Here is an 18,123-nt window from a genome sequence, read left to right as displayed (position 1 = left end):
TTGGACCAGATGTAAACTTGAATGGCATTGTGGCACACTGGGCTCAACCACTGCCTGAGATGCCTGTATCCCTCTATGGGGGCGTTGGTTCGATCCAGCTTCCTGATTGCAGCTGGGAAAGCAGTGGAGGATGGTCCAAGTGCTTGGCACTCCTGCACCCATGTGGGAGAATGACAAGAAGCTTGTGGTTCCTGGCTTCAACCTGTCTGTTGGGGCCACTTGAGAAATGGACCAGTGGATGAAATCTCTCTCTCTCTCTCTCTCTCTCTCTCTCTCTCTCTCCCCCCCCCCACCTCTATACCTCTTCCTTTCAGACACAACAGTACATAAATATTTAAAAAATAAGTAAATAAAATAAAATTTGGAGGGAAAGCATTCATATGTATGGAAGATGACTCCTACCTTTAACCAAATGTATTAAACCTCAGTCACCATAATGAAGTAATAGCCTGGCAGAATCAGTCTACAGACTTGACTTTATCTTATTTATTTGCTTACTTATTTATTCTTATTTGAAAGACAGAATTATAGAGAGAAGAGAGACAGGGATTGAGAGAGATCTTCCATTCTCTGGTTCACTTGCCAAATGGTCACAATAGCCAGAGCTAAGCCAATCTGAAGTCAGGATCCAGGAGCTTCTAGGGCTGCCATGGGAGTACAGGGGCTAAAGCATGTGGGCCATCCTCTGATGCTTTCCCAGGCCATTAGCACAGAGCTGGATTGGAAATGGAGCAGCTGGGACATGAGCCAGAGTGCGTATGGGATGTCAACACTACAGACAGAGGCTTAACTTGCAATCCACAGCACCAGCTCCTAAACCTAACTTTATTTACCGTGTTTAAGATGAACAGTGAGGAGTGTTGAGTGTTTTCCCTTATAAGACGTTGGAGAATAGGCTGTGACTCATTCTTGTCCGAGTAAGTGGACGGTGGAAGGGATGAAAGACTGCTCGCCGAGGCGGCAGCAGCTTCATCGCACCATGGCCCCCTCCATATGGTTCTCTTCCATGAGATGGAATTCTCTTTCAATGGACTCAAGGCAGAGCTGGTTCTTTCTGCTTCTTGTTTTGCAGGAGGAGCATCTGGGTGGACAGCCACTGAGCCTCGGAAAGCTGAGGGAGCTGAGCGTTGTGTCTGAGACCGTGATCCAGGCATCAGTGCGGAGGTAAGCATTGAGGGGACAGATCATACAGCAGGTGCCATGGGGAGCACGTGGCTGCTCTTCCTGCCCTTGGAGAAAGGGGCTGGGTGAACCCATGCAATGGACCGGAGCCCCATGCCAGGGGCCCGGACTCCTGGGAGGAGGCCCTGGGCAGTGGACAGACAGGAAAGCTGGGCTACAATCTTAGCTGGGGAAACTCCTTATTATTTCTTCAGTGGGCTTGTGTCCTATGGTGACCTTCAGAAAGGCCAAGGGCAGCTCTATAATGGGGCGGTTTTTTTCCTCCCTGACCTAAGCTGTGGCTATGAAAGACTTTTCATTTCTTTCTTTGAGAAACAGAGAGACAGACACAGAGACAAAGCTGCCATCCACTGGTTCACTCTCAAAGTGCCCTTATCATCCAGACCTCCAGCAGGGTGAGCAGGTCTTCACATAGCTGGCAGAGATCCCAATACATGAGCCTCCCAGAGGGGAAGGCTGGGGCCGGGAGTCACGTCTGACAGCTGGGCACAGCCCACTCCTGTGTGAGAGTCAGGTGTCTTCCCACAAGGCCAATTGCTGACTCTCCAGTTAGGTTTGTTTTTTTTTACATTGCTGCATCCTTCTGGCAAAGCTGTGCTATCTGACCTGCCTTTCTGAGAGCTGGTGAATTGTGCAAGTGTGTCCCCTGAAGCACAGCTCCTCAGGACTGTTTGCACTGGGGAAGGAGTGTTAACGGGGTGTCTGTCCCCAAGTAAACTTGGACCTCATCAGCGCCATCCTCCAACCCTAGTGAGCCTTGCGTTATCTCTGTGCGTTCCTGTGGGCCGCCTTGTGTATGGAGGCCTCTTGGGGCCCTCTTTCCCATTTGCTCACTCAAAAGGTGCTAAACAGCAACCACATGGGGCAATAGATATTACGGGTATAGCGGGAAGTGAGATGGCCAGTGTTTCTGTGTAGATAATGGATGAGTAAGTGAACAAGTGAGTAGAGGAGTGATTAGGGAGATGAGACCCCAGGGTCTGAGACTGTGTCTGCGCTCAGCTGGCCTGGCTCTGACACACACCCATGGTGTGACCTTGAGTGAGATGCACGACCTCTTGCTCTTCAGTTTCCCCATCTGTGAAATGACTCCGGCACCTTGTATCACTGTGGGGACTAAAATGATGAATGCGGTCTACACTAGGTGTATCAGAATCAGCACACATTACACCAAGCACTGAGACCTTTTTACAAACGGATGTGGAGGGCTCCCATCTGCTGCTTCACTCTTCTCGTGCCTCCACCTGCCCCAGGCCAGGGACTGAAGCTGGGAACTTTGGATTTGTGGGTGGCAGGAGAGCCCACTTACTCGAGCCATGACTGCTGCCTGCCAGGGTTTGCATTAGCAGAGAGCTGGAGGCAGGAATAGGACCCAGGCACTCCAGTGTGGGACACACACATCTTCATGGCATCTCCACAGTTAAGCCAGATACCCACCCAGCTGCTGAGTGCTCCGACAGTTCTGAGCTCACCTGGACTGCCTGGAGAGGGGTGGAGATGAATGGAATAGGGCCTTGTGAACCTGTCCACTGGAGACGCAGTGAAATGTGCACCTGACACAGGCAGGCATCCGGAAGGAAAAGCAGCTACTGTGAACTAGATCTTGAGTAGAGAAAACATTTGACAAAATCTAGTACTTTTTCAAGTTAGCAAGGAAAAAAAGACGTGACTTCAACCTGCCAGGGACACCTAAGGAAACCCTCCCCATCCACGGCAGCTAGCATCAATGTGCTGATGGGGAGTCAAGAGCTTGTCATTTAAGATCAGAGAGCAGACCTTCAGGGCTTGTATTCTGTAGGAGAGAGGGTTGACTTTAGGAATTGACTTTTTTGGTTTAAAAAAAAATTTTGTTTGTTTGTTTGGAAAGGTAGATTCTGTAGAGAGAAGAAATGACTGCAATAGTCACAGTTGAGCTGACCCGAAGCCAGGTCTTTACTGGCCTGGGGAATTCCCAGGGAGCTGAGAAAGCGTAGTTTCTGAGTGGCATCTGGGAGGTGTGTCTGGAAGAGGCAGGTGGCTGGGGAAGACCTGCCCTCAGGGTCATGAGCACTGTGCAGGAGGCTGGGAGTCTGGCTAGACCAAAAAGGCAGGGGAGATGCAGGTCCATTCTCTCTCGCTCCTGGAGCTGGGATGCACTTTCCAACTCCTACCCCTGGGCTCGGACTTGCCCCACCATTGGGTTCTCAGGCTTTCAAGCTTACACTGAGCACTACACCATCAGTTCCCCTGGTTCTGAAGCCTTCAAGCCCAGGCTGAGCTGTGCTCCCATGCCTTCGGGTTCCCTAGCTCAACACGGCCTATGGTGTGGCCTCCTAGCATCCATTATCACAGGAGCCAATTCCCATATCAGTACTCTCTCATCATCCATCCATCCATCCATCCATCCATCCAATTGGTTCTGTCTCTCTGGGGAACCTTAACCCATATGGTATTGTGCTTAAGGGTCTTGCCGGGCCAATTGCTCAAAATAAAATAAAATAAAATAAAATAAAAGGCTTCCAGATTGGAGAAAAAAGACTAGTTCTATTACTCTTGGCAGATGGCATGATCTTGCATATAGAAGAGAATTAGGAATTCATTAAGCTGTTAAAACTAATACATTTGATGAGGTTGTAGGGAACCATGTTTCTGTATATTTGTAATGAATCATCTGAAATGAAATTTTAAAATGATTCTTTTTATGATAGCACAAAAAAACAACAGAATCCATAGGAGTAAATCTAGCAAGAAATGTAGCATGTATGCTCTTGAAATTTGAAAGACATTAAAGAAGACATAATTGAATGAATACACATCCAGTGTTTGTAGATCAGAGCCAATCTCATCAAAACAGCAGGGACCCCCAAATTGATCCGCAGATGCAGTGCAATATTTGACCAATCAGTTCTGAGGCTGCTGTGGAAATTCACGAGGCCCAGAATAGTCACAAGCATTCTGAAGAACAGTAAAATATGAAAACTCAACTTCCAATTTTAAAACTTACTACAAAACTGTAATAATCAAGTCAGTCTGATATTGGCTTAAAAAGTATTCAGTGGTGCATATTATGGAAGAATTTGTGTGGAAATCAAAATTGTTTTTGTATTAAAATAAATCTCTTTTAATTCCATTTCCATGAATGCTTTGAATTCCACTTGTATATGTGGTGCTGCCATATAAGAGAGTATATGTGTTCATATATATATGTTATACATACCATTTAAGAGTGTGTTTATATATATATATATGCTTTGATATAAATATAGATATAGATGTGGTATTGGCATCTGAAACGGAATTAAGAATTTAGGACTTAAACCCACACAATTTGTGGTCAGCTAGTTTTTGGAAATGTGCCAAAACAATTCATAACAGCATCTTCAACAAATTGTAGGGACAACTGAGTTACTACACAATAAACATGAATTTGGACCCTGACCTCACACCATGTATGAAAATTCATGGAAATGGATGAAAAGGCTTAAACACAAGAATTAAACTCTTGGAGGAATGTACATTTCATGACCTTGAGTTGAATACAGCCATTCCTATGTGACACCAAGTGCCTCCGCAACAAAAACAAAATACAGAAATGAAAGGTCATCAATATTGAAAGTTTTCTATATTAAAGTACACCATCAAGCATGTGAAAACACAGCCACCAGAAAAATTGAAGATCATTATGAATCATGTGTAAGGTACTGTATCTATAATATGCAAAGAACTGTTGTGATAGTAACAAAATTACAACTCAATGAAAATGGATAATGGATCTGAATAGATAGTTATCCAAAGAACATATGCTAAGGGCCAATACATCTCTAGGAAGATTTTTCCTATCACTGCCATCTGGACCTGCTGATTGTAATAGCAGTAAGTTAACCACTTGTGCTCGTTGTGAAAGACAGATAGTGACAAATGTTGGTGAGGATTTGCAGAAATCGGAAGCCTCCTACTCTGCTGGTGGGAATACAACAGAAGTCAGTGTTTCAGAATAGAGTCTTATCATTGCTCAGACAGTTGAACATATGGCCACATGTTTAACCCAGTGGCTAAGATGCTACATTCCACGTTTCAGTGCTTGGTTGGGTATTTAGTTCTGGCGCTGGCTCCAGACTCCAGTTTCTTTGCAGTGCACATCCTGGGAGGTGACCATGATGTCTCAAGTCATTGGTTTCCCACTGCTGACTAGAGAGACCTAAACTGAATCCCTGGCTTCTAGCTTCAGCCTAACCCACCCCCGGCTGTTGCATTTGTGCGTGAGCCAGTGGATGGGAATTCCCTCCCCCTACCTCATTCTCTGTCGGTGTGTTTCTCAGATAAGTAAATAACAACTTTAAAGAATAAGTGTTTGGCTTTGTGACTCCTTGGGACACCTCTACCCATGAGTACCTAGTTCAGATCCTGGCTGCTGCTCCTCTGATCTGGCTTCCTGCAGTTGCTCATCCTGGCTAGGACTTTAGTACATAGATACTTGTCAGCCGTGTGGAAGACCAGATAAGAGTTCCAAGCTCCTGACTTTGTCCTTCCTCATTTGAGGAGTGAACTAGAAGATGAAAGAGCCCTCTGTCTGGATCTTTGTCTCTCTGCCTTTCAGACAGAATGAGAAAGCAAGGACAAATAGTTAAACATAGAATTACCATTTATAACCCAAGACTGGGTAGCTATTCCTCAGGAAAAATGAAAACCTAAGTCAGAACAAAAACACAAATGTGTGTACCACTGTTACTCATACTAGCCCAAATTGGAAAAAAAAAAAGCTCAAATACCCATCAACTAATGAATGAGTAAATAAAAGGTGGTGGTGAGTGTGTGTGTGTGTGTTCGTTCAATGGAATATTACTCAGTTCTAAACACGGAGCAGGATACTTATGTATGCTATACCATAGGTACATCTGTAAAATGTACTAAGTCAAGTGAGCCAAACCAAAAAGCCCACATTGTTAGGTGCAGTGTTATGAAGTGGATAAAGCCACTGCGTGCAACGTTGGCATCTCTGAGGACCCAGCTATTGCACTGTGGATCAGCTCCTTGTTAATGGGCAGAGCATTGCTCCAGTTCCTGGGCCTTGCGTCCATATGGAAGACCCAGAGGAAGCTCTTGGCTATGGCCCGGCCAAGCCCTGGCTGTTGGGGCCATCTCTGGGGTAGACCAGTAGATGTTCCCTCTTTTTTTTCTCTTTGTCTCTTCCCCTCTTTCTGTAATTCTGCCTTTCAAATAAGTAAAATCATTATTTTTAGAAAACAAACAAAAAAACCCCCACATATTGTCTAATTCCATGTTGATGAGATTTCCACTTTAGAGGCAGGAAGTAGATGGGTGGCTGCCTGGAACCTGAGTGGACAGGGCAAAGTTGAGAATGACTGTCATTTCTGGTTGCTTTTCAGGTGATAGATGCTTGAAATTGATTTGATCCTTGTTGTAAAACTCCTTGACTCTACTAAACACTGTTGAGTTATATATTTGCAACTGGTGAGCTCAATGGTCTATAACTTACCTGGTAATAAAGCTGCTGCTGGTGTGTGACTCACAGACCCATAAGCCTGTTGTCCACATGAGGAAAGGACAGGTCCTGGGAATGGTCTGTCAGCACTTGGCAGGGGCTGAAAAGTAGGGACTAAAGATGGGGCAGGATTCACAGTGACCCCTTAAAGTGACCTGGGCAACTTCTAAGAAGGAGAAAGGGCAGAGGAGAAGGATACCCTTCTTTCGTCCGATGAGAGGGAGCAGCTCTGAGTAGCTTGCCAAGTATCTGGCAGGCGGAGAGCTCGGCACAAGGCTGGAGCTGTGAGAAGCAATGCAGACTGGAGACACACTGGAGGGCACAGGAGGATCCCTTTGTAAACGCTGAGCGAAAGGGAGAGTTCCCATCCACTTGGTAACTCCCTCCAGGCCTACAGTGGCCAGTGCTGGGCCAGCCTCCAGAGACCATAGCTCACTGTAGGTCATCCACATGAATGGCAAGAGTCCATTTCCTTGACCCTTCACTGCTTCTTGCCAAGGTCTGTGTTTGTAGGAGGCTGCGTTCCGGAGCCACAGCAGGGACCACAGACAGGTGCTCTGATGTCAGACATGGAGGTGTTTACTGCGATGCTAGACGTTCACCCTGAGTTACCATTTTGATTAGGAGGAAACAAAGACGGATTTTACTTTTGTGTATCTTTACAATTCAGGTAGAGTGACTGCAGAAAGTCTTCATTTGAACTCAAAGTAAAGAGCAAAGCCGTCTCATGCTTTTGGAGGCAGGGATGGTCTTTCTAAAGCAGGGGTCCACTCTGTTACCTGCACTGCTAGTGTGCCCGAAGACCGTGGTGGAAGCCAGTGCTTTATCACTGAGACCACAGCAGGTGATTACTGAAGGAGGTGGAGGGGAGAAAGGGAACTTTCTCAAAAGTTTAAGCACAGTGCACAGTGACTGAGCAGAGTTGCACACATGTCTGCAGACACATGTACACAGGGACATGTACATGCACAGTCACCCACCCCTGATACATACCAGCAGACATGTACACAGGAACTTGCACATACACACCGAGCCACACGTGTACACACAGGACACACATGCACAGGTACCCACCCATGTTGCACACCCTCAGACACAGGCACACTCAGCCACACATGCACACATGGACCTGTGTTAGATGCTGTTGAGAAACTTTAGAGGTACGCTGAGTGTGGATCCTGCCATTTGTATTCTTGCATTCTTCACTTGGGCTTCTTTACTAACTTAGTTAATAGAAAAACAACTTTGAAAAACGGTTCTTGGGAAAATGGGGTTTAGAAAGCAGAGTGACAGAGACAGGGAGAGACAGACACACCTTCTCTCTTGTGGTTCACTCTCCAAGTGGCTACAGCAGCCAGGTCTGGAACTGGCACTCCATCCGAGGTTCCTGCGTAGGGGGCAGGGGCCCAGGTGCTTTGGCCATCACCCACGACCTTTCCAGGTGAGTTAGCAGGAAGCTGGAGTCAGAGTCGAGATGCCAGGGCTCAGAGCTGTGTCTCAGCGAGGGAAAACAGCTTTTTTTTTTTTTTTTACAGCATTTGCAGATACATATTTCTCTAAGTAGTAACCCAGCATGCCCTCCTGTAGGGTGTGTAATTCTGAGAATCAGGTGCCACGTGGGCTGGCCAGCCCATTTGAGTGAGATGATGGAAGCAAACCTGTTCTTCCCACAGGCCAAGTCTAAACACAAGGTGTGTGTGTGTGTGTGTGTGTGTGTGTGTGTGTGTGTGTGTGTGTGTGTGTGTGTGTCTGTCTGTCTGTCTGTTTTTGTGCCTACCCTGTTAGGGAGCCGTGATTTTAAAGTTGTATTTGAGCTTTAGCTAAAGCTTGCCCCTCTCTTTTAGGAAGTGTAGGCGGCCTGTTGTGAAAGTAGTTTGAAATTCCAGTGCTTTCTGGTTGAATTGGCATGAGACTCGAGAATGGTCTTATCTCTTTAACTTTGGTTTAAAGGACTTTCTAAGACTCTTTCTTGAGTGTGTGTGTTTAAATCATGCACTTACAGTTGTTTTCTTATCATTTATGTATTTAGGAAACATGTTGTATTGTTCACAGTGGGCTAAAGCACTTCCTGTGACACCAGCATCCCCTATGGGCACCACTTGGAGTCCTAGCTGCTGCACTTCTGATATAGCTTCCTGCCAATGTGCTTGAGAAAGCACTAAAAGATGGCCCCAAAGACTCTTTGGACCCCTGCCAACCACATGGGAGACCCAGATGGAGCTCCAGGTTCCTAACTCAGCTTGTCCCAGCCCAAGCCATGTGGCCACTAGGGAAAGAACCTCTCTCTCCCTCTCTTTCTTTAACTGCCTTTCAAATAGATAAGCAAACCTTTACCAAGAAAAAAAAACACTTTTTTTTCCCTTAAAGATTTATTTGTTTTTCTTTGAAAGGTAGATTTTATAGAGAGAAGGAGAGAGAGAGAAAGATCTTCTATCCACTTTCTATCCACTGATTCATTCTCAAATGGCCGCAATGGCCAGACCTGAGCTGATCCAAAGCCAGGAGCCAGGAGCCCACTCAGGGTGTCCCACATAGATGCAGAGGCCCAAGGCTTTGAGCCATTCTCCTCTGCTTTCCCAGGCCACAAACAGGGAACTAGAAGGGAAGTGGAACAGTCGGGACACAAACCGGCACCCACAGGGGATGCTGACACTTGCAGGTGGAGGATTAGCCAGTGGAGCCACCACACCGCCCCCCTACAGCAAAATCTTATTCTAAAAGAAGCACCCCAAGCTTTAGGAGCTAGAGCCAAAGCCTTCGGAAAATTATGGTTATGTGCTGTGCCTGGCTTGGGCAGCAGCCAGAAATCACTGCTGCAAAAAACGTCTGGGTTGAGCATCCTTGCTTGCTCTTGTTTTCCCAGCTGTCCTGCACCCTCAGGTTTAGGACTGAAAGTGACTTGGAGCCACTTGCAATGAGGGTGGGGTGGATGGGGGATTAGCGTGATTATCTGGGAGGAATCATCTGGACTTCAACCTGTTACCTTGGCCCTTCTGCTTTCACGATTTTAAAAGCACAGGAGAAAGCAATGGCAACGAGAAAGGGTTTGGTTCTATCTGCTCCGGGCCCGCCGCCTCTCACAGACAGAAGTGTGTGGCCGACATTCAATATGACGTGGGCCAGGCCAGGTCAGTGGGTACCTCAGCTCGGAACGTTCTCCAGAGTCCGGGGGCTGGTGAGCAGCCAGCAGGTGCTGGTGGGCAGCCCTGTGGGTCATGACGGCACCAGCAACCCAGCTTGTTGGACCGCTTCGGGAGGGGTGGGGATCCGTGCAAATTACTTTGTCCCTCAGAAATGTCTTGTTTGTCTTGGCCTGGGGCCAGACCTCTAAAGGGGATGGTGGTGTGTGCTGTGTCACAGGCACGCAGGCCCCCGGAGTCTGGGTTTGGCTTTGTCTGTCAGATCCTGTGTGTGTGTGTGTGTGTGTGTGTGTGTGTGTGTGTGTGTGTGTGTGTGTGGCAGTGAGTCTTGGGGTTGCGTAGAAGAGGTTGGTTGGTTTGTGAACCAGTGTGGACAGAGCCTGGGTGATGTGGTGCTCCAGGTGACATGAATACAAGGAAAGGTAAGGGACCCACAGAATTTTCTGAACAAGTGCTGTTTGACCGTGCTTTAACATCTGCTTAGCATTTTCCTGGGCTGGTGGGAAACTCAGCCTTGTGTCCCAGGGATGGTGGTGGTGGTGGTGTCTGTGTGGCGATCTGGGTTGTGTGTGTTTCCTGAGAGTGATTTTTTTTTGGGGGGGGGGGAGGATATTGATAGTGAAATTAACTTAGGGCTTTTCAATTTTTTTTTTTTTTTAAATACTGCTTGGCTTCCTGGGGAAAATTACTGTTTTTATTTTTCTTTCTTTTGAACTGCTGTGTTAACTACCAAAAAAAAAAAATCATGGAGTATTTCAAGTCTTTAAATAAGAAAAACAGAAAGAAATCTCTTTCTTTGTGATCTTGTAATAAATCCAATTTAAGCACTAGTTCCTTTTGTAAAAGAAAATTTACCAAAGAAAGGACAAGAAACAGAAACTGTGAGAGACTGAATCCACCTTTGCACTCTCTCTCTGTCTCTCTCTCTCTCTCTCTGTCTCTCACACAAACACACACACACACACACACATACGCGAACATTTCTACCTATATTTGCATGAAAAATGCATATGAAAGTCTGGAAGAGCCCACAGAAGGTCTGGTAATACCACCAAACCCAGGCAGAAGAACAAGTCCTAATTTGTTGATCTCATTTCATCTGGATACTTTTCCTGATTCTTCTCTGCCGGTTTCAGGCTTTGCAAACATTCCTTGGCCCCGGGAGGGAGTTGTATAACCATCCAACTCCACAATCGTGGCCCTAGAAGAAATGTTCCTTTGAAAAACCCCAAGGACAGAAAATTGAAGACAGCTGTGTGCGGGAGCGCAGCCCAGAGCCGGAGCTCAGCTCTTGCTGCAAGCTTGCCTGGCTTCCCCTGCTGAACTTGAGCTGTGGTTTTCTCCTGGAGGGATGGATGAGGAGGCTGGGGGTCGGGGGATCTGGTTGCTGTTTCTGCAGGTCTTAGGGGAAAAGGCCAGCTCCCTCCAGAACCCCGTGTTTCTGGGATGTCGTTAGGAAAGAGCCTCTAGCCCGCCTCGCCTTGCCTCTCTCTCTCTATTGTTTTCCCTGCCAAGGATGCAGGATCTGAGGGATACCAGGATGCCACAGACCCTCGTGTGTCCCAGGACCTTTGCATCTGTGGCCGTAGAAGCCGGTCAGGGGACAGCCAAACTGAGGCTGCAGAGGGACTGGCCAACGGACAGGCGGAAACTGTGGTCCTGCCTTCTTCTCTCAGCTTTCCTCTCTGCTGTGCAAACCTAGGTGTGGCTTCTCTGTCATCCCCCTGCAGCCACCCCCACCCCTGTCCTTACTATGGATGGTAGCCCAGCCGCCCCCACCCCTGCCCTTGGCTGTGCATGGCAGCCCATGGGAGCCTCCATCACAGACCCCAGCCTCGCCCTGCCTGGCATCCATCCCTCTGCTCCTTGTCAGGCCGCGTCCTGGTGATGCATGCCCCTTCTTTGCCGAGATTAGATTACTGTAAATTTCATCTCTTGTACTGCCCACCAGGGATTTGAATGAATACTTACTGGTATGGAGAAGGCCGTATTGTGTTTCAGAAGACAAAGAGCTGGACTTAACCACTTGGCTGTGGCCGGAAAAGCTCAGGGAGGGATTGTGATGGCAAAGGCATGCTGTCTCCAGGGGCTCCCCTTGACAGGGAGTGTACTGGAGGCCAGCAAGCTGTTTGCAGTGTGCACACAGTCCCCTGTAGGCCGCTTGCGTGTTGGCAATGCCAAGCCTGCATTACCATGCAGGCCAAGGTTTCCCCACCCCACCCCTCTAAGCAAGTCCTCAATTGAAAGCAGACACAGTTTCCCGAGGAGCTCTTCTCCCAAGATGTGTTTGGAAAAGAAGGCGACGCTCTGGCCAGTCTCCCCAAAGCCAGCATCTCCTAACTGGGGCCCCCCCTCACCAGCATTGCTGCCTTGGGAGAATCCCTCAGAGAGTCGGCATTGGTGCTTGAGGCTAGTCTGTTTTGTTTTTTTTTTTTTTTCAAGACATTGATATTGAAAGATAGAGTTACAGAAGGAAAGAAGGAGGAGAGAAATCTTCCATCCACTGGAAGCCATATTCTGCTGTTTTTTGCAGGTGCAGAAGGTGGGAGCTGGATCAGAAGTGGAGCAGCCCCGTGAGGCTAAATCCTCACCTTGCAATCTCTGGAATCCCATATGGATACCAGTTTGTGTCCTGGCCGCTCCACTTCCCATCCAGCTCCCTACTTGTGGCCTGAGGAAGCAGTGAGGATGGCTCAAAGCCTTGGGACCCTGCACCTGCTTGGGAGACCCAGAGGAAGCACCGGGCTCCTGACTTCAGATTAGCTTGGTTCCAGCTGTTGTGGCCACTTGGGTAGTGAACCAGTGGATGGAATATCTTTCTCTCTGTCTTTGCTTCTCTCTGTATATCTGCTTTTCCAATGAAAATAAATAAATCTTAAAAAAAAAAAGTGGAACAGCTGGGATTGGAACTGCTGCCATGTTCCAATGGGCTGCTGGCATGGCAGGCAGTGATATTCCCAGCTATTCCCAGCAGCTGCCCCATGATATCTATTCCCCATGCGCCGAATCTTTCTTGAGTGCTCAAAGCAGGCACAGACATCTGTCTTCACAGTGGTTAGGTTTCCTGGGGCAGGAGCATGGCAGTGCCTGGAGCTACACCTAGGTGCACATCCTCACTGTGTGGAAGCTGGGGCTGGATGTGCTGCTCCCTTCCCTCTGACGTGGGCTGTGCCCTCTGTCCCACTCACGGGGCTTCCCGTAGCCCCCGGGACGGGCATGCATGTGTCTCATGCGCTTGTTAGTGGTTGGTGTGCTCTGTTGCTGGCCCCTAGGAGGAGCAGAGTGAGCTGGGACTGAGGGTCTTCCGGGGTCAGCCTCCTTCCAGCTGATAATCCCTGATGGAAAATGCAACGCTCATTGCTTCGCCCTCTCCTGGGTCCCCTGCCTGCCCAGTGCACAGCGTATCTGTCTGACTGCCCTTCAGGGGATACAAGCTGGTTCCTTCTGTCCAAATAACACCGTCTTGGCTGGTGGGACAGGCATGCAGGCCTCAACAAAGATCAGTGGCAGATAATTTCCTGTTTACATGTAGAAATATGTCTTTGTTTTTACCAGCTTCAATATAGTTCATAGATACAATTCTAAGAATATAATGCTTTTCCTTCTTGCCCACTCTTCCTCACTCTGATCCTTTCTCTCCTCCTCTCCCCTCCCCTTCCCTTCCTTCCTTTCTCTCTCTCTTTCTTCTTCTTCTTGTCATCATTATTAGTAGTATTGGTAAGGCAGAGTAACAGAGAGATCCTTCATCTTCTGGTTCACTCCCCAAATGGCCATAATAGCCAGAGCTGAACTATCGGGAGCCAGGAGCTTCTTCTGGGTCTCCCACGTGGATGTAGGGTTCCAAGGCTTTGGGGCATCCTCGTCCTTTTTCCCAGGGAACAGACAGGAAGCTGGATAGGAAGTGGAGTAGCTGGGATACAAATCAGGACCCATGCTGCCATGGCGCCAGCCTCACTTTCTCGTTGCTGCGATAACATAGTTTTAGTTTGCTATACAATCGAAGGTTCCATTCTCTGGCAAAGAAAGAATTTAACAGGTGGAGAGCAGCACGAGGCTGGTTTAGCGGGAGTGTAAGTGAGGAGTACAATGGTTGCCTGGGAACCTTGTCAAGCTCATGGTACAGCAATGATGCTGCTGTAGCTTTTATGATCTGTCATCGCTTTGAAACTGACGGTGTGTGGGTGAATCGGTCAGACCTGCTCCCCAGGAGCACAGTGAACGGTAAAATGGAAGCCATGGTGCACGTTTCTTGGCAGCCAAGCCCATCCATTGACTCCCAGGTCTGTGTAATATTTCTCTTCTTGAACTTGTATCCTCTTCCACCTGCATCTTCCACATGTACCAGCTCCCACCCCTTTCTATCTTTCTTTAAAAAGCATTTCGGCTAAAGTACTCACCTTGCATGCGCTGGGATCCCATATGGGTACCAGTTCTAATCCCGGCAGCCCCGCTTCCCATCCAGCTCCCTTTTTGTGGTCTGGGAAAGCAGTTAAGGACGGCCCAAAGCCTTGGGACCCTGCACGCATCTGGAAGACCCAGAAGAAGCTCCTGGCTCCTGGCTTTGGATTGGCTCAGCTCTGGCCATTGCAGTCACCTGAGGAGTGAACCAGAGGGTGGAAGATCTTCTTCTTCATCTCTCCTCCTTTCTGTGTATATAACTTTTGAATAAAAAAAAATAATTCTTTTTTAAAAAGTATTTCCTTTCTTCCTTCCTTCCTTCTTAAGGCAGAGTGACATAGAGGGAGAAACAGAGAAAGGATGAAAACTTCACCCACTAGTTCCCTCCCTAAGTGGCCTTCACAGCCAGGTCTAGGCCAGGCTGAAGACCCCCATGTGGGAGGCAGGGGCGCAGGCACTTGGGCCATAATGTACTGCCTTCCAAGGTATAGTAACGGGGAGCTGGATTGCAAGTGGAGCTGCCACATTGCTCTAGTATGGGCTGCCGATGTCACAAGTGGCTTTGCCTAATGCACCACGGTGCCAATCCCACCCCTCGTCGTTCTGTCCCCATAGCTGTCCATGCCATCGCTGGTGTCTCAAGGCTTCACCTTTCAGAAACCCTCCTGTCCTTGAAACACAAGTGGCCCCTACCCACCCACACCTGAATCTGGAAGTGACCACATGTACTGTAAGGAAGTGGCTCCTGGGTGACCACTTGGAGCCACAGACACCTGTTACGATATAAGGCAGAAGGATTTGCTGTGGTGGACTCACCAGCACTACGCCTCCTCCCTGTTCCAGGCTTATCAGGTCTTTGTGTGTGGACAGGTGCACAGTTCTTGCTTAGAACTTGAATCTGCTGGGACCCTCCCTGGGCAGGCCAGCGCCTGCCCGGTACTGCCCGCTGGGACTGTTGAGCCTCTCAAACTCGTGAGATTCCCATTTGAGGGGCATCCTCGGTGTCTGTGCCCTGGGATGCATTGCTGTATGAGGTAGATGGAAACCCCTTCTTCTCTTTGATGACCTTCACAGGGCAGGACACGCTTTGTCCATCTCCAGTTACTCTCAAGAACTCTGAGCCTTGTAGCGTCTGGGAATGTAAAGTTGGCCCAGCCATGTCAGCAGCTATGTGCCTGCAGCCAGGAGTGAGCTGGTCTCACCCTGGAAAGCTCATATTTCACTCTGCTGGTGAGGCCAGCTGCTGTGTGCCTAACTGGGTCTGCTCTGGAGCAGCAGCTGGGACAGGGAGCCGACGCGCTCATACCAGTGACTTAAGGGATGACCTTGGGGTTCAATAGGTCTCTATCTAAAGTCTGCTAAGGTTTCCATAAGGTTTGAGCAAACAAGATAAAAAGAAAGTAGAAGACGGATTCTATGGAGAGATTGATTTTGACCTAGTTGGGAGAGGGATTTTGGGCTGTTGTAGAAAAATAGTATGAACTGAAACAAGCGTTCCTCTTTTTTGGTCATTTGAGCTAAATTATTTGCCCCGACACAGAAGCCACTGTATCAGGCTCAACTCCGACTTCAGGAGATGAAGTACCACCCTGTCCTCTCTCAGAGATGTCAAAATTCTGAATGAATTGGGCAAATGCAATGATTCCAAAGCTGGCCTCGCTACAACAGGAACTAGGGCAAAATTCAGGTCCTGATGGCATAAGCTTTTCCTTCCCCTGAAAAAGTTTGTAGCTCAAGTATCCATCATTGAGAATTAACTGCTACCCATGAGATTTCAAGGCATGGCATGGCCTGGATTTGTCCGCTGAAGGCCATTAAGGGGGCAGTGGGAAGGATGGATTTGAGGAGATGACGGTAAAGGAAGAGGCAAAGCTGGGGCAGGCAGACCTCCATCTGAACATGAATACACACACAGACGAGATGGGATTGTGGTGAGCGCAGCCAGCCCAGCTGGGTAAGTGCTGTGACTCCAGTGAAAAATGGAGTTGGGGCCCGGGCTGCATGGCAGGGAGGTTATAACCAATCAGGAAATAGGAGCAGAGCTCCTGTCACTAGGGGGTGAGCATGCTTGTGGGTGTGTGTGCCTGCGTTCCACCTTCCAGGGAGCTTGCCTGGTGTTCTGAACCCCAAGCAAGCTACCAGCATCCTGACTTCCATGTTGAGAAGTCAAGAAGAGTGCCAAGGTCAGAGGCCAGGGGGGTGCAGGAAGCAGGCAGATGCTTGAGGCACCAGAAGAGTGGAAGGGGCCGTGAAGCAGCTGGAGTAGGCATGGAGAGGGCCATGACGAGGAGTTGGTGCCAAAGGATCTGTCCCAAGAGGACACTGCACGAAGGCACTGGAGGCCAGATGCTCCATTGCTTGGGAGGACAGCTCCCGAATGCAGAGCAAACTGGGATCAATGGCACAGCCAATGGGGTGTCCACTGGGGATTCCAGGGAGGACAGAAAGGGTGTGAGGGGACAGTGCTTTCAGAGGGAGGTGCCGCAGAGAGTTTGAGGGGTGGAAGCCGAGACTAGCTGGACCATGCGCTAAGGCTGGTGCAACCTCGGCTCTCCTGGCCACCATCTGGGAAGGGAAGTGCTGAGCCTGTGTGTCCTTGGGAACGCGGTGCATCTGAACAAATAACAGGAGTGAAGTGGTGTTGGCTCCACTACTGGAATGGTGGAACTGTCCTTCGAGTTTCTAGAATAAAGCCTGAATGTCCAGAAACATGTTGGCTGTGAAGGCAGTAGCCGCGTGTCCATCCGAGATAACCCAGGGTCCACTCTTTCCCAAGACTTGTTTTCTTGCTGTTTCTCAAGTGTCAGTCAGGCTTGGGAAGTTACTCATCGCTGGCAGAGGAACGGCTTGTGCAAATCACATAGAGGATCCTGTTCTATCGGCGGCTGGGTCCGAGTGGTATCACTGTTCCCGGGTGGGGGACATCTGGCCCACAGCCTGGAGAAATCGCATGAAGTCATTTAGTCTGGCCCTGCCAAGGCAACTGCAGGTGGGACTCGAAATTTGATCAATCTATTTGGCAGGCAGCTTTTGAAGAGGATCATTTGTACAGCCTGTGAGTGATGTTACAAACAGCCCCATGGCCCTTGGTAAGAAAAAAAAAATGAGATTCCAGTTCCATCAGAAAACAACACTTAATATATCTAATATATCTAATGTATCTAGTTGAGACTGATGGCTTTCATTTGTGTGGAGACAAAGGGATGTGTATTTCCAGTCTGGAGTTCTTAAAATGGCACTGAAGGGTAAATCTACAAGGGTTTATTTAAAATGCAGTTATAAGAGTTTCAAGTCTCATCTGAAGTCAGTTTGTGTGTGTGTGTGCATTTTGAAAGCAAAATATTTCATGAAGGTTTTAACTTGGAGATCATTACCAGTTGTAAGAACCCGTGTGTGTCTTGTCGCTCATCTCTCTCATTGCTAGCATCTTGCTAAACTCTCCTGAACTACCGCTGCCAGGGTACCTGCATCCGTACAGTGGGTAGAACAGAGTTCTAGAGCAAGGAACTCTCATACCCCCCCTGGTCCAACCACCACCCGGACACGTCTCAGCTCTGCTGTCCACCATCCGCTCTCCAAGTTCCTAAAGTGGTCATCTGGGGGGCACTGTTGAAACAGGCTCGTGCGGTATCCAGCACGTTGAGATTGATTGCCTGTCACGTGGCGGGAGTCTCTCTTGATCCAGGTTCATGAGTGTCTCCGTCATCTGTTGCTCCTGTTGACTACCGTGTCATAATGTGGAAGTACCACAGTGAGAATTAGACTGAGATTTTCTGTTTTTGGTTGTTTTTTTTTTTTTTTTTCCGAAAAAAGATCTATTTTATTTTTAGTGGAAAGACAGAGCTCCCAAGAAAAGGAGAGACAGAGAGAGCTCTTCCATCTGCTAGTTCACTCCCCAAATAGCCTCAAGGACCAGAGTTG

At 48.3% G+C, this 18,123-nt stretch overlaps 1 protein-coding gene across 2 annotated transcripts in view; it reads left to right on the top strand.

Moving 5' to 3' along the window:
- The first annotated feature begins 756 nt into the window (after window positions 1-756).
- The window catches only part of SVIL (supervillin), a 138,714-nt gene continuing 121,347 nt past the window's right edge, over window positions 757-18,123 (top strand). For both annotated transcript variants that reach the window (XM_040992550.1, XM_040992551.1), the window contains exon 1: window positions 757-1,164. In XM_040992550.1, coding sequence (XP_040848484.1) covers window positions 938-1,164 — 227 coding nt within the window. In that variant the 5' untranslated portion in view covers window positions 757-937. The remainder of the gene's footprint in view (window positions 1,165-18,123) is intronic.

Source organism: Ochotona curzoniae, unplaced genomic scaffold (genome assembly GCF_017591425.1).
Source record: "Ochotona curzoniae isolate NIBS_2020 unplaced genomic scaffold, NIBS_Ocur_1.0 contig_78, whole genome shotgun sequence".
NCBI lineage: Eukaryota > Metazoa > Chordata > Mammalia > Lagomorpha > Ochotonidae > Ochotona > Ochotona curzoniae.
The sequence above is the reverse complement of the archived record's forward strand: the minus strand, read 5'-3'. Positions and strand labels throughout refer to the sequence as shown.